General features: G+C 38.0%; 1 protein-coding gene across 1 annotated transcript in view; it reads right to left on the reverse strand.

Moving 5' to 3' along the window:
• The window catches only part of LOC110957178 (ankyrin-1-like), a 145209-nt gene that overhangs the window by 61895 nt on the left and 58448 nt on the right, over positions 1-24866 (reverse strand). The window contains 1 exon segment of the mRNA XM_051938101.1: positions 2899-3000. Within this exon segment, the coding sequence (XP_051794061.1) occupies positions 2899-3000 (102 nt within the window).

Raw genomic sequence — 24866 nt, forward strand, 5'->3', positions numbered from 1 at the left:
ATTTTTTAGTTAACATTTTCTCTGTAATTTTTGCACTTTGAGGGCCGGATTGGACCCTCTGGAGGACCACTTTTGGCCCACGGGCCTCATGTTGGACACCCCTGATCTAGCCTCTCTGCCTCTCTCTGGTGTATCTGCTTGTTGCTTTCATCGGTAGAACCACACACACTGGGGGAGTTGGGCGTGCATTCTTCATGTTCAGACTTCCATCTCAGTGACGGCGTTTTGTCTGCGTATAAAAGCACTACTTGTGTCTTCATTCACCAAACCTCCCCCTCACAGCTCACAGCTAACGACTCATATTAGCGTCCCAAAAACACACATTCAGCCTTCTTTTGTTGCCTTACAGTCATGATGCAACAAGGTGTAAGAGAGCCGACAGCCAGGCCGGAGATTGAGCGGATTATAATCTAATATACTCAATTATTAACGTACGCTACTTTAGACAAAGACGGAGAATCGGGGGGGTCTTTGAGTCATGAATTTATAATTTTCTTTTTGCTAATCTATTTTACATCCTTTGCTGATTCTGCAAAATCCATTCCATTGAGAATACTGCACGTGGTGCATTCAGATATTTCTCTAAAGGCCACGCTCTGCACACTTTGTTCTTTCTCAGTGGAATAAACTGAAGCACCATTCTCCATTCAACCGCCTTCATAATCACGACCTTCTACCGAGGGAAAGCCGTTTTCTTTCCCAGAGAGTGGAGAGAAAGTAGGTCCACGCACATGTTTCTGTGAGGATTTTAAAAGTTTTCTTATTCATTTTTATTTTACAGTGAAATTCTTCATTTGCGAGTTCCCTTGGCAGATAAAACCAACCAGCCATCTAGCATATGAAACATTAATCCACTTTAAAAGATACACAGGAGGCCTGAGGAGAACTATAGAACAAAAAACCCATTATTATTTTATTCTAATACAATACAGCACGTATGCGTGGTACAGTACTCGGGCCTGACCGATTAAATCATCATCAGCTGGAGTTTTGCCGATTAAACCCAGATATATACTTAATTTCTCATAAAAAGGTAAATGCTGTTGGATGATGTGTTTGTGAGGTTTGTCCAGGATGTAACGTAAAGGATGAAGCTACAGCTAGGTAACATTACAGGAGTGGGCGGAGCCAACAGGTAAGTTTATAATGACGCTGTGAAATTAACAGTGACTCAACATGTCTCCTGTTTCAGTTTAACTCTCTTTGCCATGTGTCATGATGAGTGATGCGTGCTTCGTTGCGTCGGTCATGCTTTTTATTTACGTTGCTAAAGTTGTGCTAGCCTAGCTTAAGTTACTCCCTGTCTGTTTATGTTAGCAATAACCTAGCATAGCATTAGCTAACAGCTTAAAAGTCAGTAAGTAACTAGAGAAATAACACAAGTGTACTAAATATTTATTTGCCTCTCTTAGTTTTACTTTGTCTTATGAAATAACGGAGCAGAGAAAATGTGATTTAATATTAAAGGGCATCAGAGGGCTGTAGAAATAATGTTTTACAGTAATTTCACCTGTACTATGATTTACCTCTAATTTGCTGCAACAAGAAGTACCAGACCAGATGTATTTCATAACTCTTTTATAGATTGACTCTTTTTTAAGGTTTAAGAGGTTTAAAGCTTTGTTGCATGTTTTTGTACTTGAAAATTCCTCTCAGTTGTAAAGTTGAACAAACAGCAAAATGTTCTGTCTGTAGTTCATATCTTTGTTGTTGTAAGCATTAAGGGACCAAAAATGAAGTTGTTTTATTCATGTATTTTTTAAAATTTATCAGCCGATTAATCGGTTATCTGTATTATTTTTCCACCAAATATCGGCGTTTAAAAAAAATCCATATCGGTCGGGCTCTAAATGTGATTAAGCAAAGGGACGACAGTAACCAGAGAAAACTCTTAACTCTTCCTGGTGTGCTTCCCTGAGGCAACAAGTGAAGGTGATTCTGAGGAAAACTGCATTTAAAGTGTCATGAATTTCTTTCTTGCGCTGGTGGAAATTTCTCTTGAGAAACACCAATAAAGTCTCCCTGCCTCGGTCTGCTTCTTGGAGCTGCAGAGGTTCAGCAGCACTCTTTCACTTTCTACAGCGGACTGTAAACTTTACTGCTTCAGCTCCATCCTTGCTTCAGGAGCTGGTAATGTTATTAGAATCTGATAAGTTACCTAGATCGTTTTACAGACAATTATGAGACTTCACTTCTTCCAGAAAGCATCTTGACTTTGCAGAGAACATGCAGACCATATTTTTTCTCTATTTATTGTTATTTTTCTCCATTCATTGAATTTTCTCTTCCTTTTTGTTCTCTATTATATTTTTCCTGTATGTATTCCATTTTTCTGTCTTTTTATTTTTAACCTACTCTTAATTCTTGTCTTTTTGGTGGTGCTGATGCTCTCTGAGAGAAACAATAATTAGTTTTTTGTGCCCACAGATGGACAGAAAAACGACAAATAAAGAAGTTGATCTGGCTCTTCTGAAGTCTACACAGCGTAAGTTAATATTTAAGTTAAGTTTTCAGTCTTTCCAGAATGTGTTTTGACTCCTCTAGAGTGCAGACGTCTTGTTTTAAACCACAAGAGATCAAACCCACATTAGCATACAGAGTGTTAGTGAAAACACAAGCTCGAAAAAGAAGATTGACATAACACCTTTTGTTAGTTTTTAATTCCAACACCAATATGTTTTAATGTTGTGTGATGCTATGAGTAAGTACTGCTCTGTAGGCTGGTTTTTATTAAGTACTGTGAATGCTCACTAATCACTCTAATTGATTTTGATATGAGGCACAATTTAATTTGGTGTTTTGCTAATTGAAATCCGTGGGTGGCATCGTTTTTACTCCCACTGGTGCACAAACACACTCTCTATGGGTGGATGTTCTAGCTGACTGAAGCCATCTTACTTGATTAGCTGTGTTGATGTCTATTCCATTCTTGATGTGATCCAGAGCTTTGTCCAGGTTCCCTGAACGAGCTGCACGCAGAAAGCTGGTGGCTGCATCGGCCTGGAATGAACAAAGAAGAAGAGAACACATGAACAACATTATTTGCAAACACTTAAAAACCATCACTGTGATTCACAAAAAAAGCACAGCAGCGTCTTCACCTGCTGAGGAAACTGAGGACTTTTAACGTCAGCAGAGGCATTTTAACCCTGGTTCACACCTCGCTCACTGAATCCATCCTCACATTCAACATTTCATCCTCACTGATTCACCACAAACTCACGTCTCTGAACTGGATAACCAGGGTGGCTTTCCTGATCACTGAGGACCCTCTCACCTCTCCATCACTCCTTCCAGTTGCTTCCATCAGGCAAACATTACAAAGTCCCACTGGCCCGCAAAAACATCTACAAAAAGTCCTTTATTCACACTGCAGTAACCACCATGAAGAAAATAGAATAAGACACTGAGCATGACAGATTTTTTTGTCAGCTGCTGTTTATTTTTAACATTTCTTTGGGACATCTGTACTTTGTGAGCTTGTGTCTTAAGTCTGTTTTTATATTTATATGTTGTATTTTATTGTTGGAGCCTTGAAAAGGAGAATTTCTTTCACCCTATTGGGGCAGACGATAAAATCTATCTATCTATCTATCTATCTATCTATCTATCTATCCATCCATCCATCCATCCATCCATCCATCCATCCATCCATCCATGTTCAAGTTTACTTTATTGTAAAATTTGTCTTGGACAAGGCAAGAAATCCATCCATCTATAGTCTATCAACAGTCATCTACCCATCCATCCATCCATCCATCCATCTATAGTCTGTCAACAGTCATCTACCCATCTATCCATCCATCCATCCATCCATCCATCTATAGTCTATCAACAGTCATCTACCCATCCATCCATCTATCCATCCATCCATCCATCCATCCATCCATCTATCCATCCATAGTCTATCAACAGTCATCTACCCATCCATCCATCCATCCATCCATCCATCCATCCATCCATCCATCCATCCATCCATCCATCTATAGTCTATCAACAGTCATCTACCCATCCATCCATCATCCATCCATCTATAGTCTATCAACAGTCATCTACCCATCTATCCATCCATCCATCCATCCATCCATCCATCCATCTAGTCTGTCAACAGTCATCTACCCATCTATCCATCCATCCATCCATCCATCCATCCATCCATCTAGTCTGTCAACAGTCATCTACCCATCTATCCATCCATCCATCCATCCATCCATCTATAGTCTATCAACAGTCATCTACCCATCCATCCATCTATCCATCCATCCATCCATCCATCTATCCATCCATAGTCTATCAACAGTCATCTACCATCTATCCATCTATCCGTCCATCCATCCATCTGTAATCTATCAACAGTCATCTACCCATCTATCATCTATCCATCCATCCATCCATCCATCCATCCATAGTCCATCAACAGTCATCTACCCATCTATCTATCCCTCCATCCATCTGGCATCCATCCATCCAGCAGATGCTGCTCAGGATAAGAACTCATTCGTTGTCCATCACCAAGGCTATAAACTTAAAGATAAAAGTACAAACTACCCGATTGTACCAACATTAATAAATCTAAAATGTGCACAGATGCTTTCCCAACACTAGCCGTCCCTCCAACGTCGTCCAGAAGTTCTCGACATCAGGATGTAGTTGCACTAAAAGCCCCAGTCAGGTTACATATCTTAATCCATTATAATAATGTAGCATCACTGAAAGACACACGGCAGTATGCAGGATATATGATACCACTGCACATCCACTGGCTCTCCTGCCCTCTAAGAGGCTTAAAATGTCAGACTCCATACAGTGGAGTTTCGCCCACACTGTGAGTTCGGCAGGCATTCATAGCTCCACTGTCTGCCTGTCTGATCTGAGGCAGGGAAGCTCCTGAGGTTTGTGTCTCGGTGTTTGTACGCCCACCTCTGCATTCATTCATCAGCCGATAGTGTAATTCAGCTGACCTGCACAGTGAGATGTTTCCAATGCCCCGAGGAGGAAGCTCTGCGTGGTGTACCGTACTCCTGACCTTCTCTCCACTTCTGTCACCGGCAACATTGCATATCTGTTTGAGCGGTTATTCCTGAGTGGTTTAATTATACTGAATGGCTGAAAGGTACGTCTGCCCTTTTCAAATAACCGAAACGTTTTTATTTTCTCCCCTCCTGTGTGCTGATGCATCGACAACCAAAGTTCTCTGTTTTTGTGAATCAAGCATTCGATTCTATCAAACAAATAAATGAGATTTTTTTGCTCTTATGGCAGCCGTCTCTGTGTTTACTACCGTTTCCTCTCAGCTCTGGACTTTCCTCACCTATTCCAATTGTTGCTTCGTCACATCCTTCCTGCTGTAATCACATTTACTGTAACTGTCAGGTGAATTTCAAGCAAATTTTATAGAAGTCGTAAAGAAGAAAGAAAATGTGAATTAGGCTTGTTTCTATTAGTTGTGTTGAGGTGAATAAACTAGGCTGGTGGTATAAGCTAAAGAAAACAGTTAAGGAAATAAACAAAACCAGTTGTTTGTAACCAACTAAAAACCTTTGAAAAACAAGGACTAATTTTAGACATCGACAACAGAAAAATTTACAGGAACTGTGGTGACTTAAAGGAACAAAAGTCGCAGAGAGACTTAAAGAAAAATGATAATCAACTTATGTTAACATGCACAAAGTCATAAGCCAAATAATCAAAACGAAAGAAAGAAAATAGTGGTCAGCAATAAACACAGCGACTCAGCTCACCTCCTCTCACACAAGGAAAAAGTCAAGACAGGTGAAGAGGTGAATATATTCATTTAATTATCTCCATCCATATGCATGTGATGCCGTCTCTCTATTCAACATAATCACAAAATAATATCAGAACCAAACAAACATAAACAATAATTAATAAACCCCTCAATCTTATAATAAAACAACAATTCATTCATGGCTCCTACAGGAACTGTTTTCACTCAGGAAAGTTGTAATTATTCTTTCATTTAGCTATATTTTGGAGGCGCTTCTTGTTGTCTGGAGGTGAAGACAACAGAAGAAACAGAAATATCTGTGAACTTAATCGAAAAAGGTGTTTCCATCACTCATTTTTCACAATAGCAAAAAAAAAGGAAAAATCTTTGAAATGAAGGATTTTTTTTTTACACTTTATTTAAGCTTTTTCTAATGCAAAACTTCAAAAATATGCATGATAGTGCATTATGGAAACACAACTTATATGGAATACCGTGAATCATCCTTTAAAAAGCCATATAAGTAAGCCTGCAAATAGGGATGTCCTAATCTGATCCGATCAATCAACAGTTTATTCGGGCAATACCGTTTTTCAAGACAATACAAACTTCAGTATGTAGATCGGCTGCAGTACCTGGTTGCGCCACCAGATGGAGCCTCTACTGTCCATTACTGATGAGGCTCCACAATAGCAAACAGAGAGCCTTTCGGGGGTTTAGCTGATAAAGGAGCACCATGACAGAGACCTGTATGAGGCCTACTGACCTCAGGACAGTCAGTGTTGATTCAAGTAGGTATGAAGAAGGACAGCGATCCAACATCTCAGTAGAACATGTAAGAGGCATTACTGTGTTCTTTACTTCATGAAAGAAGATATAAATATACACTGGGGCCATTATCCAACCTTAGGATAAGGCTGGGTAATTATTCTTTCCATTTAACAACAAATATATAGGTGTCTTTAAACAGTCAGAAATAGTTTTCCTTCCAATAAATAAACTTAAATCTTTTAGGTCGCCTTTATATTTCTATCTGCTTTATATTTCATTATATTGCAAGTCTCAGACAAGTATGGTTGGCACCCGTTAGCATCCTTTGAAATGTTTTTAACCACCTCTATCCTACTTTTTTCCCCTTCTAGCAGCCAGAACTGTGTCTGAATAGTGCTGTCATCTATTCTGTATCTGGTGTCCGTGCTTTGAACATGAGAGAACTGAGAGACAGGACTTCAAACAGTGAGTGTCAGCGACAGGAGCCTTCCCTCTTAACAATATGGTGTGGATGTAGTAGTTGTTTGTCTCATTCTGTAGAGTCTCTTAGGGATTTTCTATATTTAGAAAACTGGGAATAGAAAAGAAAAGGCACCTTTGCATAATGTGGTAACTTGTTTTTGTGGCATTTATTGCTGGTTAACTTCACACTTCAGCTCTTGAAACAGGCGTGACATTTTGTTGTCTAAGTGTTCAGCTGTGTATGTTTACTAGATATTCTGACTTCTACTCTGCAGCCAAAAGTCGTTTCAGATTTCAGTCGACTCCTTTGATGTTCCTCTTCTTCTGTGGTGTGTTGCTGATCGGTCTGCACCTGCATCCCTCCTCTGCCTCCTCCCCTCCACACCACCGCTTCATGAACCAGTTTTTCCATGTGCATTCATCATCTGCAATATGTGCTAATGAGTGTTGGCCAGTCTGAGCACGAGCCACGAGCTGACCACATTCAGCAGAGAAATCCTGCATCGCCTTCCTTCCAGAGAAACTCATTCTCCACCAGTTTGTGTTCATGTTGCTGTCGGGCTGGAGTCCATGTTCCTCCTACCGCCTCTACAGCTCCTTCTCCTTTGTTTTTTCCGCCCGTTTCTGTCCATCCTTCCCTCCACTCCTCTACATTATTTGCCGTCGGTTTCACCAAATAATGGAATTACTGAAACCCTCGCTCTCCACCACTCAGTGCTGCAGGAACACGTCCTGCCTCTAACCTGCCTGCAGCTTAATGTGATTTTCCTCCTGCTGCTGCTCCCGTCCTTCTCTGGCTCACACATTCTGCTTTGTTTTCCCACATTTCCTTCTTCACCACTGACAGGTGAAGTGAATGAGATTGATCCTCTCGTTACCATGCAGGAAAACCTCGGTTCCTGGATGAACTTTGTGGCCTCCAGCAGGGCATAGCGCTAAAGAAAAATGCAAAAACTGCTCAGGAACGGCTCGAGGAACACGACAAAGAGCTTCAGGCAGAGTTTCGCTCTAACTTTGACTGAATTTCATATGAAGACCACCGTTCCAGAAAGCATCTCCTCCTCAGACCACCGCTGCTTGGATTTGGCGTCCATATTTACCGGTTTTCAAAACGCTAACACCGAACGCTACTACTCGCTCAACGGTTCAAAAATGGCGGTTTTGTGTTTCTGCCATTGATCGTTGGTCGCTGTGACCCCGCCCCCCCAGCCCCTGATGTACTCAGTTCTTAGCTCTGGCCCAGCAAAGAGTTGGTGCTTGCTGAGCACTAGTTTTTGGAGCCGGTGCTTAGTCAGGCTCTGGCTCCTAACCAGCACTGGAACCAGCTTGGTGGAAAAAGGGCCTCTGAGGGCCCAATACAGACCTGATGGACAAGTCAGCGCTGAACCACATCAGCCTAAAGCACGACACACAACAGCCAAGAAAACACAAAGACAAGACCAGACGGTTAACGTTGCAGAACAGAAGAAGCAGCATGTACGCTAGTTTAGATGAGGCAGTGGAATCCTTGAAATTGTGGCTACACAGATGGAACAGGTGGTTCAGAAGTACCAAAATTTGGACTTGCAGGGAAAAAATCTATTATTTTATACTGCAGGTACAGATCTGTAGCTATATTTTAAAGATGTACAAATAAGCAGGAAACACTGAAGAACACACAGCCGTCATGACAAATAGTTAATGAGTTAATACAGAACACACACATCACCTATATCTGCTTTTTAGGTACATTTTTAAGCTACTACAATGTAAGTTCATAATTTTGGAAGCAAGGCAGATTTTAGTTGAAGTGAAATTAATTAAAACACTTCAGCAAATTAATTCCATCCACCTCATTTTAATAATATTAGCATCTTATGAATTTTATGAAAAACTTACATTTACCTCCATTTAATAATTCAAGAACAGAAACTGTGCTTAACACTGAGGCAGAGAGTATATTTTCTGCTATACAAGCTGGTATTGCTTTAAATTTTCCCTCTATGCGACAGAAAGAGGCGTGAATGTTTAGAAACTCTTATTATCTCATTTTGGGAGTATCCAGTGGAGGATGCTAGCCCACTGTTTTCAGTACGACAGGCGCTCGTGGGTTTTTGGAGGGGAAATACAGCCATTCGACTCTGTTTCCTGGGAGCATTTGATGATTTTCTGTACCGCGGCTCTTCTCTGACAGAAGTCATTGGCAGAACGTTGGATATGTGTACTTATTGTAGTGACAGCTCCTGTCACTCCTGATTTTGAAATGAGTCCTTGTGTCACTTCAAGTTGAGACTTATTCCCACAGTTCAACACTCATCTCGTCTCCTTTGTGCCGAAAACTTGGTAGGTGCCTGTGGAGATACCGGTCACTAAATACTGCAAATATTCATACAGGATGGTTACATTTATTACAGTTAGTACTCTTATAATACTCTATTTTTACTGTAAATACCACCAATGTGCACTTTACCGTAGATACTGACATTTTTTCGCACATTTCTGTAAATACTTATTGGTAATTATCAGATTTTAGACACCTCACGCAATCTTTTCAACCAGTAAATTTGCACAACAACTGCATGCTCTTTTGTACATCGTTCCTCATCTATCTATCTATTAGGTGAGACTTTTAATCACTGTCATTAACTCAGCTGATTTATTATGAATATGTCAGAAATGAAAAAGAATTATGCATTAAAGTAAAACGAGAGCTGCTTTCCCGTGCTTCAACAACCCCGACTTGGTGTTTCTGTATAATTCCTTCTGATATTGATGCTAAAAAATCACATTCAGCATCATTTGCATGCTAAGAAATGACTCATAAAAGCAGTCTAACTAAATGGTGTACCACTAGGGAAAGAAAATGAGGGGAAAAAAAGAAATTAGATGGAAACGGAAGGTAAATTATCTTCATATCTTGATAAGCATTCTAATGTCAGACACAGTCCAAATGATCCCAGCGATGTAGGCCCAGTATAAGACGCTGGACAATCAAGAAAAAGATTAAAATCAGGTGTAGAGGATGAGCTGCAGCAGAATATTTTGGGTCTATTGTGATAAATACCGGTGGACAGTGAGCGATCACTATTGTGGATGTAAAGATAGCGGCTGTTTGTCACTGCGAGAACAAACAAGAAGCTCATTCAGAAAAGAAAAATACATATGAAGACAAATTACCTTAGAACACACACACACACAGGCAAACCAACAACTAAAAATAACTACATAGACGCCACAGTATGTTAGCGTTGGCACCGACGGGGAGGGAGACGGATCACAGTAATGAACCCACACGGGTTTAAACAAAGACCCACTTCCACCACAGCCGACGGATTCCTGAGCAAACTTACACACACAAAGTAGAGACAGACACAGTAGAGAGTAGGTTTAAAAACAAAGCTTGGGCACACATGATTCCCAGGCTCTGACAGCAGGACAAAAAGCAGTTCCATGCCTTGCAGGCCTCTGCTGTCAGCCGCATCTCACAACAAAAAAACAGCACAACAGCAAAAACAGACGCATCAATAGGCACAGAACACCTCACTGCACTGCAAAAACTCAAAATATTACCAAGTCTGTTTGTCTTATTTCTGGTCAAAACGTCTCATCCCACTTGATTTAAGATAAATTCAGTTAACGAGAGACATTTCAGCAGATGGAGGGACTTGTTTTAAGACAATGCATCTTAAATATCCTGTTAGGTCAAACAATCTTGAAATTATCTTCTTTTGAGGTGAATTTTTAAGAAAACTCATAATAAGTTTAACCCTTGTGTCCTCCTGCGGGTCAAAATTAACTCGGTTTAAAGTTTAAAAATGTGGAAAAAAATACAGCCATGGCCATAAGTTTGGACACGAGTACCATGACGCTTGTGAATCTTAGAAAATACCACAAAATTGTCACTTACGTAATTCCTGGTCTTGGCCATTTTGCTGCAGTCAATTGTCTGTTCAGCCCTCAGAATTAAGTACACCCCAAGAAAACAAATGCTAATGGTGTTCTTATATGAAAAACTTTCGTCAGTCAATGACAAAATTTGTGCAACAATTTGCAGTTAATATTCCAATGTCAATATTTGCTGTCAAACATCAAATTTATGCACTGGAAATATCTGTATTTCATTTTGGTTGATGGATATGACTGGTATTTATATTGTACGTAAGTGACAATTTTGTGGTATTTTCTAAGATTCACAAGCGTCATGGTACTTGTGTCCAAACTTATGGCCATGGCTGTAGCAATGTGAAACTTTGCTGCCCATTGTTGGCTGTCGACATGCAATTCTGGTACATTTATGGTTTTAGTGCACGGACAGAAGAAAATTTGTTGTATGTAATGTAAAATAATTCACATTTATTAACATTTGTGTCGTCCTGCGGGTCAAATTGACCCGTTTTAAAGTTTGAAAATGTGGAAAAAAAACAACATATTTTCACAGTGAAACTTCTGACGTCCACATTTTCAACATTTTAGGGAAATATTTGAACATTTTTTGGTGAAAAAAAAGAAATGTTTAAAAAAAGTTTCTTAAGAACATTCCCAAAAAATACAACTAAAAATTAAAAAATAAATAAATAAAACTAAAAATCCAACTAAAATCCTGTGAAATTAGCTGGATTTTAGTTGACTTTTATGTGAATGTTCTTAAAGAAAATGCTCGAAGTTTTGTCGATAATATATGTACTCATTTTAGATATTTTTAGGATTTTTTTTTGAAAGTTGTATACTCATTTTTAAAAAAAATATTAACAAGAATTTTCTTTCCAAATTTGTGGGATCTTTTTTGAAATAAAACTTTTAAGGTATTATTGGTATTATTTTTTTCTGATTTGTTTTTTTTCAGACAAGGAAACAATATTTTTTGGTGTCCGTAAATGAAGATAACAGGACAGTTAATACATCTGGAATTAGGAGGTCACATGAAAGCAAAAATCTATTTTTTATTAAAAAACTGCATTTTTTAAGCATATCTGATATCTTATTTTAAGACACCTAAGCTTGACAATCCTAGTGAAATAGAGCCTAAAATAAGTTGTACCAGCTAATTTTAAGACCTCAATATTCTAAATATCACATCTTATTTCAATAAATCTTACCAAGCCATTTCCCACTTGTTCTACTGGCAGATTTTTTCACTTATTTCAAAGTAAAAGTTCCTTGAAATAAGCTTTTGTTGTCTTGTTTTGAGAGGAGCATTTTTTCCAGTGCAGGACCAAAACTCGCTCTCCTGAGTCATCAGGCCCAAACGGTGGAAGTGTTAATGACACTGCAGACAAAAAGAGAAAGGAGCTTCCACACCTGCTGGGATGTACTGTACAGCACAAGGACACATTAAGTCACCAGATTCATCACTTCAACCATCACTGGCATCTTTCTAACATGGCTCCTCTCTCATCCTAATTCCCTCACCGTTTTTCTGTGTGTGTGTAAAATATGAAGCTGTCAGGAAGACCATTGATCAACACAATTACATTTCAAAATGTGATCCAGAGCTGCACTCGCTGTTCACACGATCCCCTCTGTCCTGCTCTCATCCTCCACAATGTCTCGCCACTACAGTCATTCGGCGAGAAACGACTCCCTCTTCCTGATTTGCAAGTCATCGATCAGTCAGTGCGATGCTGAGAAAAACTGGAGCACAGCTGTAGGACTGCAGCTTTCATCAGCGACTGAGATATGAAACATGAGACAATATGCAGTTCCCGCCTTAACAAGACAAATCTCTTAATCGTTCACAAATAAAAGACTTCAAGTGTAGTTGGTTCAAGTTGAAGTGTATCAGCAGGGTCAATATATAAGTGATTGTTTCCTTAATAAATAGCTATGAAATTTGTAAAGACATGATCATAATGAACATAAAATCATTAGTTTTTTTTACTTTTAATAAAAATGTATGTAAGATATATCCCATGGGCTTCAAAAGTCCCTCAATTATATGTTACCCAGACAATTTTTGAGTCATGTTGGACCATTTTCTTGTCGGTTTCAAGAAGTTTTATGTAAGTTTGGGTCTTTTCTCATCGTTTTGGATCATTTTTGTGTCTAGGGGATAATTTACGAGTCATTTAAGACAAATTTAATGTTATTCTGGAGTAATTTTCTGTAATTCTGGATCATTTACAAATCATTTTGGACAATTTTAAAGTCATTTAGGACAAATTTAATGTTATTCTGGACTAATTTTCTGTAATTCTGGATCATTTACAAATCATTTTGGACAATTTTAAAGTCATTTAGGACAAATTTAATGTTATTCTGGACTAATTTTCTGTAATTATGGATCATTTTAAAATCACTCTGGAGGAGTCAAGATATAATCGCGGGACTTTTTAGAACGTAGTTGACATTTCAGTGATATCCAGTCATTTTTATTAATAAGTGATTGTTTCCATAATAAAGAATTATAGAATTTGTAAAGACAAGATGATAATTAACATAAAAAAAAGATTTTTTATTTTTAATAAAATGTATGCAGATGTATCCCATGGACTTTAAAAGTCCCTCAGTTACACATTGACCCGGTAGCATCAGGGCCTTATTGGGGTGCCGTATTTTAACATTTCCACCCAGAAAAGTGGAGATCGATTCCAGAGCGTGCATATGCCCGGCAAGGTTAAGTCACAGCCCAGAGAATGAAAAATCAATCGAGTCCCGCAGGCTCTACAGAGTGGGAGCTGATCCAGGATAGATGGATGGATGGATGGATGGATGGATGGATGGATGGATGGAGTGTCTGAGGAAGCTGGAGGTAAAGGCCTGTACATGCTAACACAATGAACAAACACAGTTAAATGGTGTATATTAATGTAGGGAGAAGCACAGCTGACATGAAAATTTTAAACGGACTAATTTATTAGAAAATAAGCGACTCATTAGGACAGATACGTGTTGCAGAGTGGCCTTTTCTGAAGCTCTCCAGGCTGCACAAAGACAGACTGTTTGCCTTTGACTCACGGCTAACAAATAATGAGAGGTCAGATTAGCTAGCATGCAAGTTAATCATCAGCACTGAGCTTTTCTAATGAGAGAGATTCACAGAGATGTTTGATACCAACCGTCCAAATCCTCACAGTAATTCCACAGAGCAGTGTGATATGTACAGCAACGGCCACAACAACAGGCTTTTAACATGTCTAATTAGTGCTTATCCCAACACACAGAAGCAAACACACAGCTAATGCTAAGGTCGTTCGCATTTTAGCATGCTATCTTCTCTTCTGCTGCGTTCAGGTTTGAAATGCTGCAAATTATGAGGATACCAGCTAACACAGGCCTAACTCAGTGGAACATTCAGCTCATCTGAGGCTCAGCTGCTCTTTATCTTAAAAATAAAAGCTGAATAAAAGATTAAGCGATGCGTTGAGATGAAATCTATTTTGCAGCAAGTTCTACTTTTCCCCCTGCAACGATGAGACACATCAAAATGAGGATCTTCCTGTTGTCTTCTCCGTCTCTGTGCTAAAACAGAGCCTCTGAAATATTTATAGCCGCTGTCAGGCCGCTGCTTCTGCAACCCATTACAATCAAAGCATGCTTCTCCTTATTTTCACACACACGTATTGATGTCCGACTGCATGCACATCACGCACAGACACACGCTGCATGCTGATTTAGAAACCGTGCAACGCTGGTAGCCTGTATGCAAATATATATAGCACAAGGACAATAGGAGAACAGAGGCAGTGCACGCACATAAACACACATTTTGTTCATGTGTACAAGATTAGCACGACACAGCTCGCCTACTGCCATGATTGTGATATTTATATCAACACCATCTGATGTTTTGTTATCATTTTAGGTGCAAAAATGACTAAAAATATGGACTAAATTCTGCAAAGACGATAATAAAACCACCAGTGTGCCCAATGACGTTGGTATTTAAACTTTTAAAATCTTCTTTTAGTTTGCTTGGGAGATCCTTGTTGCATTTTATACTTTCTGCTTTTTGTATTTCTGCTACTGCTGTCAAATAAAAGCAAAATCACCAGAGTCATCTTTACCCTCCTGTTGTCTTCATTTACAGGCACCACAAAATATAGTTTCCTTGTCGGAAAAAATAAAAAAAAATCAGCAAAAAAATCCCCTAAATTCCTGAAAATTTGCAAAACCTTCAGGAAATTCCAATAATTCATTAAAAGTTTCTATTTAAAGTTTTATTTTGAAAAAAATCCCACAAATGTGGCAAGAAATTTCTTGTAAATATTTTCAAAAAAATGAGAAAAATCTTCCAAAAAAAATTCTAAAAATATCTAAAGTGATTCCATATGCATCAGTAAAACTTCTGATATTTTCTTTAAGAACATTCACAAAAAATCAACCAAAATCCAGCGAATTTCGCTGGATTTTGGTTGATTTTTTTGTGAATGTTCTTAAAGAAACATTCTCTTTTAACATTTTTTTTCCACCAAAAAATGTTCAAATATTTCCCAAAAACGTTTAAAAATGTGGACATCAGAAGTTTCACTGTGAAAACATATATTTTTCCATATTTTCAAACTTTAAAACGGGTCGTTTTTGACCCGCAGGACGACACGAGGGCTAGAAAAGAAACCCTGCTACCACCTCCTTTGAGCTAAATGATTTATTATTCTGCTATCCATCTTCATAATCTTCTGCTTCTTCAGAATAATTGCCCACATGGCAGACCTATCTATCATACATGCACGGGGGGGGAAAGTGCTCATATTTGTCTTTTCGCTTCACATTTCCCCTTTTAACCTGTTCCTGCCTCTAGTTGCCTTTTTTCTTTACAACTCCATCGCTGTTTGGAGCATTTTTTGCCTCGAGTGCGAAGAAGAAGACAGACAGTAAAGTGACACGACGAGGCAGCTCTGAACTCCTGAATTCACGAGCGTTTCTTCATCCTATTCGGTCATTTCTGTCTCTCTCGCAGCTTCGTGAAGCCCTCCTCTCTCTCTTTCACTTCAATCTGCCCCCTCGCTCTCTTTTCATAACCTTTCAATATTTATGAGCACTGCAGAAATGCTACGAGCAAAGCATGCTGGGTAGAGCCGTCCCTCGGAGTCTGCTCCTGACGTCATCACTCTGTGTTGACATTCTGGGCTCCCTGCCCCGTCTCAGTATCACAAGCAAAGTCAAGCGCCCTGCCAGCACGACTAATACCCAAAAATGCATTTTAATAGCACACGGGAAGCAGCCGGTCATCTGGGAATCCTGTGATGAATGAGTGCACGGAACGGGAGGAGCGTTTGGTGCTGGTCACATCTCAGGATTCAGAGCGTTTTAGAGCGATCAAATCAAATCATGTTGACGAATTCATGAGAGCAATCGGAGAGAAATGCCATAAACCAGGGTTCTGTGGTCCAAAAGTGGTCCTCCAGAGGGTCCAATCCGGCCCTCAAAGTGTAAAAATTACAGAGAAGACATTAACTGCAGATTGTAAATTAGTAAAACTATAAATTTAAAATCATTTCTAGACCATGACAAGTTGTTTTGACCATAAAGTAAAATACTAGACGGCTCATTATTCTGTTCTCATTTTTGTAATATTTTGTCTTGTTTTTTTTGTCTTTTTTTGTCAGATTTTTGTTGCTTGTCTGATGTTTTTGTCGTTTTGTTTTTAATTTTTGCTGTTCTTTGTTTCCTTTTTGCCTCTCTTGCGTCATTTCGTTTCTCGTTTGTTGTTTTGTGTCTCATTTTTGTCTTTTGTGTCTCATTTTTCTAATAATTTGTCTTGTTGTTGTTTTTGTTGTTTTTTGTCAGACTTTTATTGCTTGTATGACGTTTTTGTCCATTTTTTTCTCATTTTGTGTCTCATTTTTTGTTGGTTTCTGTCTTTTTTTGCTCTGACTTTTGTCGTTTCTCTCATGTTTTTGTCATTTTTTCTCGTTTTTGTTGTTTTGTGTTCCCTTTTTGTCTTACTTGTGGGTTTTTTTTGTCTTATTTTCATCATTTTCTGGTTTGCTTTGCTTGTTGTTTTGCTTTTTGTCTTGTTTGTGTTATTTTTTTGTCTCATTTTTGTCTTCTGTCTATTTTTTTGCCCCTTTGCAACTTTTTTCTGTCTCTTTTTTTGTTTTGTTTTTTGTCTTTTGTATTGTTTTGATCAAGAAGTAAAATACTACAGTATATCATTGTGTGACTAAATGTTGTGTTCCTTTGCAGACACTCTGTGATCTGGAAGTTGTAATGTGGAAATGATAAACTGAGGAAGAATGTTGTTGAAAATTAACTTTTCAGAACATACTTTTTTGCTCTAAAACAGAGAAAAATTTCATTATTTATCGGTTATTATGCTGTGATTTTACTGGTCCGGTCCACTGTAGATCAAACTGGTCTGAATGTGGAACCTAAACTAAGATGAGTCTGACTCTCCGGCCATAAACCAAATCTTCACAGAGAAAATACAGGAAGGTGGGGCTCTAAATCGGATACAGTCATTGTCAAAATCTCTGCTATAAAAAGGTCGATATCCTCAGTACAAGAACATTATACAATTAAAACAAAAGGCCATTAGGCAAATGGAAAAACACGCTTTTGTGGTTGGAGATATGATTCGACTTTTAAACAGGAGCTCCACTGTGCCATCCGCAGCAGACAACAGCATCAATTTTTTACCGGGTAAGGCACATTTACATGAACTACAGCGTGTCATTTTTAGAAGAGGGTTTCTTTTTTTTAAATCCAGATGATTGTTCAGACGCTCTGAGAACTTTTCTGAGAGGCTTGGGGCTGATTGACCAAACAAACGTTAACTTTGCTGTCTGTGATTGCTCAATCAGCTTTAAGAGGCCGATGGTGTAAAACAAGCCCTGCATGATTTACAAGTAGCTTCATCTGATCACCCACGACTCGATGAGAACAAATTTAAACGTGTACCGGCACAAGGAAGCGGCGGGCCTCTTTCTGTTTATGAGTTTTAAAAGCTCCATTTTGAACACACCATTAGAAAGCCTGTGAGGCTACGTGCTAAGGTGGCATGTTCACTTTGGTTTTGCTGCTGTGAACGTTCACCACCGTAACCCTCGTGTCGTCCTGTGGGTCAAAATTGACCCGTTTTAAAGCTTGAAAATGAGAGGAAAAATACTAGGGCTGGCCTGAATAGTGGTTTCTGGCCTCCGAATATTCCCGTAACGTCCGGTGGGGGGGGGGGGGCACGGCACGTGACGGAGATGGCACGAATATTCAAATCCATTCGTCTAGTCTCTTGGACCGGAGAGGAGACCCGCCTGAGTATTTGGATCCACTCGTCTGGTCTCCCGGACGCAAATTTTGCACACCGCCTTCGTTTTGTCTTCAGTTAAACTGAAGAATTCCCAAACAGCGGAGTTCCTCAACATCTTGTCTTGTGTTTATGCAACGAAGTGAAGCGTGATGTCAGGTGGTGGGAAGAAACACGAATGGATGAGCCGAGATGAGCCGAACACGGCGGGATGAGCCGAAGTGGGCCGAAGGCGAAGGGAAGAGACGAGCGCCGAATATTCCTGTTTTCATTTGGGGGGAGGAGGGGGTGATCACACAGACATATGTGTATATGTTTATGAGATCACAGGACGAAATGAGCCGATGTGGGAGGGAAGACAGTAACGCTGAATATCTGTTCCACCCGGTAACGTCCGACTGGGGGGAGGGGCCGAATATTCGGAAACCAAAATTATTATCCGGATACCGGGATATTCGGGTCTTGCCCTAAAAAATACATATTTTCACGGTGAAACTTCTGATGTCCACATTTTCAACATGTTTGGGAAATCTCTGAACATTTTTTGGTGAGAAAACAGAAAAAAATTTTCTTGAGAACATTCACAAAAAAATCAACCAAAATCCAGCGAAATTCGCTGGATTTTGGTTGATTTTTTTGTGAATGTTCTTAAAGAAAATATTAGAAGTTTTACTGATATATACGTAATCACTTTAGACATTTTTAGGATTTTTTGGGGGGGAAGATTTTTATTCATTTTTTGATCCCAAGTTCTGATCTCTTGTTAAAGAAAACGTGCCGTATTCAGACACAACACTGAGGTCATTACAGAGTGAAGGAATTAAGCTCTGTGATGATAAATGGAACGACAAAATGCCAAGGATTTTCCTCAAAGAAAGTTTCCCAAACCCATAAGTATTAATATTATGATTATGTCCACCCAACCCATAAAAGAATGGTTGCTACGAAAAAGGTTGATCTAATTCTGGATGTGACTAAGTGCTGGGTAGAGGCCAGTGGAAGGACTCCTGCAGCAAATGGCTTTTTAAAAATGAGTCTGACTACCAGGTAACCAGCAGGAAGTCACTGATTGTCAAATTAAACAGACAAAGACTACACAAAAAGCCTTTAAAATATTCATTAGTTTCCTCCTGCCTCATGTCGCATCCCAAACCAGGGCATGGAATCAACATGTATGTTCTGAAATCTCAAATTATTCCGAATAAGATACACTGAAAATACACAACTGACAGCAAAAACTGCTTTAAAAACAAAACTAAACCAGCACTCGTTTGGTTGCTTCTATGATGCTCGAATGTTTGGTTCAACGTGACTAAAAATCTGCAATTTTAATGGACAAAAAATCCTCCATGAAAAGAGAGGAGAGGAGCAAACCCAGCCTCTCATAAATGGTGCATTAAGGCATGAAAAAAAAGCCAAAACAGAAAGGGGAAGAAGCAAAAAGGAAGATGAGGGAAAGGGAAAAAAAACGGGGAGACACAGAGAAGCTGGGAGCCACTATGTCTGAAAGTCATGTGTGCATAAGTAATGCAAAGCACTCAGCTTCACATGACCAACGAGTGCACCGGCTTCCCATCAGGCCAATACACCATCAGCATGACAGGAGGGAGCAGTCAGCAAAGGGAGGAAGACAGGAAGGATGTACAGGAGAGGAGAGAAGAGCGTAAAAAAACCAAACACAAGGAGGACATGAAAGGGTAATGAGGCGACGAATGGCTGAGAGGAAGAAGGCCTAAGAAAGTCTGGTGAAAATGCTCCCCTCTCTGCTGATTAGCGGCCTGAAGACGAAAACAAAAACAAATGTAGAAGTCTGGTGGACGGGGAACAGAAGTGATGAGCAAAGAGAGGAAGACTGGAAAGCAGAGGGATGTTAACTCCTAAACTGACCCATTTTAAAGTTTGAAAATGTGGGGAAAAAACTGTATTTTCACAGTGAAAACTTCAATTTTTTCAACATTTTCGGGAAATTTTTGGTGGAATGTCCTTAAAGAAAATATCACAAGTTTTACTGATATATATTTAATCACTGTAGATATTTATAAGATTTTTTTCTGGAAGATTTTTATTCATTTTTTGAACATATTTTTTTTTAATAAAATCTTTAAGGGAAACTTTTAAGGAATTTTTTGGAATTTTCTTCCTGAAGATTTTGCAATTTTTTCTATAAATTTGGGGAATGTCTGTCTCCCCATTTATGGTCCATTCATCGATTCGTTTGCCTTTCTGAGACCATCAAATTCAAAAACTACATTTTTATTCCAGCTTTTGATTGATTTGATAGATTTTATTTATTTATTACTCTTCTCAGAATTAATTGTATTCATTTATTTCCTTATTTATTTACTTTTTAATTTTTTTCGTCCATTAAATGTACATTTTATTACTTCATTTATATCTTTTCTAATTCTGTTTGTATAATTTTTGAATTTTTTGACTGATTTGATAGATTTTATTTATTTATTACTCTTCTAAGAATTAATTCTATTAATTTATTTCCCTATTTATGTATTTTAAATATGTTTTAGTCTATTTAATGTACAGTTTATTACTTCATTTTTAACTTCTTCTTATTCTGTTTTGACTTCTATTTCTATCTATATCTTTCAATAATTTCAACTGACAAAACTATTTTAAAGGCAATTTTTTTTAAAAAAAACTACAATTTTATTCAAGCTTTTGATTGATTTGACAGATTATTTCTTACTCTTAGAATACATTTTTTCATTTATTTCGCTATTTATTCATTTTTTTAAATGTTTTAGTCTATTTATGACCTTCATTTATATCTTTTCTTTTTCTTTTTTTATCATTTTTGACTTCTATTTCCACCTCTATCTCTTTTAATGATAGATACCGTATTTCATTGTATCTTATCAATTGATCAATCTAGTTTTATTTCATTTTATCTCATCTGGTTCTATACAGGATAACGTTTTCTGAGTCCTTTATTTATAGCATGACTCTGGGGGTGGGAGGTTTTTTCTGTGATTTTATTGCCTTTTCATTTGAAATCATTTTTATTGTATTTCATTTGTATAAAATCTGCAACATAAATCGAGTCTGATACTGAAAAAATGTCTCTTTTTCTACCGTCCAGACAGACTCAGATATATCCACACATCCCCCTTAAATTCACACACGGGAAACAAAAGCTTCTCTGTCCCAGTAAACGACACACTGTTGTAACATTTCTACTTTCAGCGCCGTCACTTTATCGCCCCGTCCTCCCCCATCCATCTGTCCTCCGTTCGTTTTGAGGTGATCTCAGGCCAAGACTGAGGTCGATGTTGTTGCCTTTGGGCTTCAGTACATCCAGTCAGAGGACGTTTTACTGCACGTTGTCGAGAATTTACCTTTGACTAGTGCAGCTTCTAAAGCTATAAAATGTTAAAGCATAATCTCAATGGCTATCTTAAAGGATTTCATTTTGTTTGTTTGCACAGAGTCAAACACTAAGGCTCAGTGAACAAAGAGTTCAGCGTTGAATTTTTTAATACAGTGTTCATTATTTATGTTCCTCCATTACTGTATGAATCGGATGACAATATTTGAACGTATGTAGTGAATAAAGTACAACAAAAGCATGATTGTAGAAGAACGTCGTTCAAACGTACATCTGTAATTGATTGATAAATACGAGCAGAACCTGCAGAACTTAAGATTTGTTCTGCTTCTGGTGCTACACCTTTTACCCTTCATCAATATGGTGAAATGCACACGTAGGATAAACCACCCTCTACCACCAGAATTCACCTTCTGACCCACTAGATTTAGTCAGTTTTCCTTTCAGGTCTCTTTTAGTATGGAATCACAGGACTGCCATAATAAAAGATAAATCTGTTTTTAAAAAAAACAACAAAGGAAATAAATGTGTAAACATAAAGAGGAACGAATAAAAATATAACAAAAAATAAATAAATCTGTTTAAAAAAATAAGGAAATAAATGTGCAAATATATAGAAAAATAAATAAAAATTTAAAAAATTAAAAATATGGAAATATAAAGGTGCATTTTGTTTATTCCTCTTCATATTTATTTTAAAAAAATGGTGGAACTCTGTATTTTACCGACTAAATTCACCTGATCGAATATTAATTTTAATATAATGTAATAGATATGTAGAGTCAACTATGGAATCACTGGAGTGCCAAAATAAAAGATAAATCTGCTTTAAAAAAAGGAAATAAATGTGCAAATATAAAGAGGAATAAAAATAAGGAAATAAATGTATAAATACAAAAAAGAAAAAAATTAAACAATAAGGAAATAAATGCTTTGCTTTGCTTTCCCTTTTCCCTTTGTTTATATTTTAGTTTTTCTAATTAATTAATTATTAATATTTATTTGTATTGGTTTCACTTCTCCTTTCTTTTCTTTTTTTTTTTACAAAGTCTGAAATCAAATATCTCATACAAAATAAAAAAAATTAAACTTGTGTAATAGAAAATAATATGATCTCAACTTAAAACATAGAAACAAACAAAGCATCAGTATGACAAAGAAAACCACATCTGGACTGGAAAATCCTGCAAGTAAATTAAGCACAAAACTGGACTGAGAAGTCACGATAAGGTCATTAAAGTATGACTCAGTTGCTGGATGCTGGATGTCAGAGTATCTGTGACCGTGGCCTGGGAAGCAGAGATGGATGAGCTGGGAGGAACAGTGGGAGGTCGACACCGCCGGCCTGCCGTGACGTTGACTGACTGACTTCCAAATCATCCATGTCATGAATCAGGGCTGTGGAGGGCTCTGGATCTGACACACACTAACTCACACAAGCACGAGACAAACACACACCGTCTTAATCTGCATGTGGACGCAAAGAATCCATACGTGTGGGGTTAATTCTGATGCACAAAACGTGTGCTAGTGCTATTGATTCCTCTGTACACATGCCAGCATACACACACTGTAACATGCGACATCATCTCCAGCCCTGCTGTCAACAGGCGGCCACAGAAGCCGACATATGCTCCTCACTGCAGGATGTAAAGACTCAAACACGCACGTGTCGGCTTAGCGCTCGCACTGATAAAACAAACGTAAATCGCGTCACCAGACCTCCACACGATCAGCGGTCAGAAGACGCCCAGATCACAGACCACATCCCACCCACACGGTTTATTTAAGATGTCTTTCTACCGCCGCAGATGCAAACCAACAGAATCTCTGACGTGGAAACCGCACCCAGCCCTAAAAGCTAAACTTCTCTCTCAACGCCCCTGGGGACAGAAAATCCTTTCAATATTATTCACTTCCGTTCTCAATCTGGAAAACACGGAGACGCACAACCAGGAGAGAGGAGTGGACCTCAAACTGCAGCAGGGCTTCATAACCAGACAGGAAGAGAGAGCATTTTTAATATGAAATGTATAATATGTGAGGATATATCAGTGCAGGAGACACCGTTTGAGCTAAGTTGTTTGTGTAATTAATCATAGAAGGGACAATAAACAACAATCTGTGCCAGCAGTGACTACAATTGAATGGAAACAGTGTTTAGATTATTTAATACAGGGGAGTCAAACTCATCTTAGTCCAGGTTCCACATTTAGTCACAGATATCTGGAACTGAACCATAGAGGATTTTATCAGACAGACAAAAATAACGGCAAAAAACAACAAAAACGAGACAAAATGTCACAACAATGAGTTACATAATGACAAAAAATGAGACAAACGACATGAAACAAAACAAAAAACTCAAAAAATTAGAAAAAGTTACAAAGCGGAAAAAATGGACAAACAAGACAAAAAAATGACACAAAAAAGACAAAAAATAACAAATACAAAACAACAAAAATGTGAGACAAATGACAAAAGTTGATAAAAATCTGACAAAAAACAACAAAAGCAAGACAAAATATTACAAAAACGAGACACAAAATGACAAAAACGAGACAAACGACCCAAAACAAAACAAAAAAGAGACAAAAAATTAGACATAAAAGTTACAAAATGACAAAGAAATGGACACATGACAAAAAATGACCAATAAACCCCCCAAAATATGACAAAAATGAGTCACAAAATGACAAAAAATGAGACAAACAACACAAAACAAAACCCCCCGCCAAAATTTGAAAAAGTTACAAAGCGACAAAAAAATGGACAAACAAGACAAAAAATGACACAAAAAATGACACAAAATAACAAAAACAAAACGACAAAAACGCGAGACAAATGACAAAAGTTGATCAAAATCAGACAAAAACAACAAAAGCAAAACAAAATATTACAAAAATGAGACACAAAATGACAAAAACGAGACAAACGACCCAAAGCAAAACAAAAAAGAGACAAAAAATTAGACATAAAAGTTACAAAATGACAAAGAAATGGACAAATGACAAAAAAACAACCAAAAAACCCTCAAAATATGACAAAAAGAGTCACAAAATGACAAAAAATGAGACAAACAACACAAAACAAAACAAAACCCCCCGCCAAAATTTGAAAAAGTTACAAAGCGACAAAAAAACTGGACAAACAAGACAAAAAAAATGACACAAAAAAGACAAAAAATAACAAATACAAAACAACAAAAATGTGAGACAAATGACAAAAGTTGATAAAAATCTGACAAAAAACAACAAAAGCAAGACAAAATATTACAAAAACGAGACACAAAATGACAAAAACGAGACAAACGACCCAAAACAAAACAAAAAAAGAGACATAAAATTAGACATAAAAGTTACAAAATGACAAAGAAATGGACAAATGACAAAAAAACGACC

Source organism: Acanthochromis polyacanthus, chromosome 18, assembly GCF_021347895.1.
Source record: "Acanthochromis polyacanthus isolate Apoly-LR-REF ecotype Palm Island chromosome 18, KAUST_Apoly_ChrSc, whole genome shotgun sequence".
In the NCBI taxonomy this organism is placed as follows: Eukaryota; Metazoa; Chordata; class Actinopteri; family Pomacentridae; genus Acanthochromis; species Acanthochromis polyacanthus.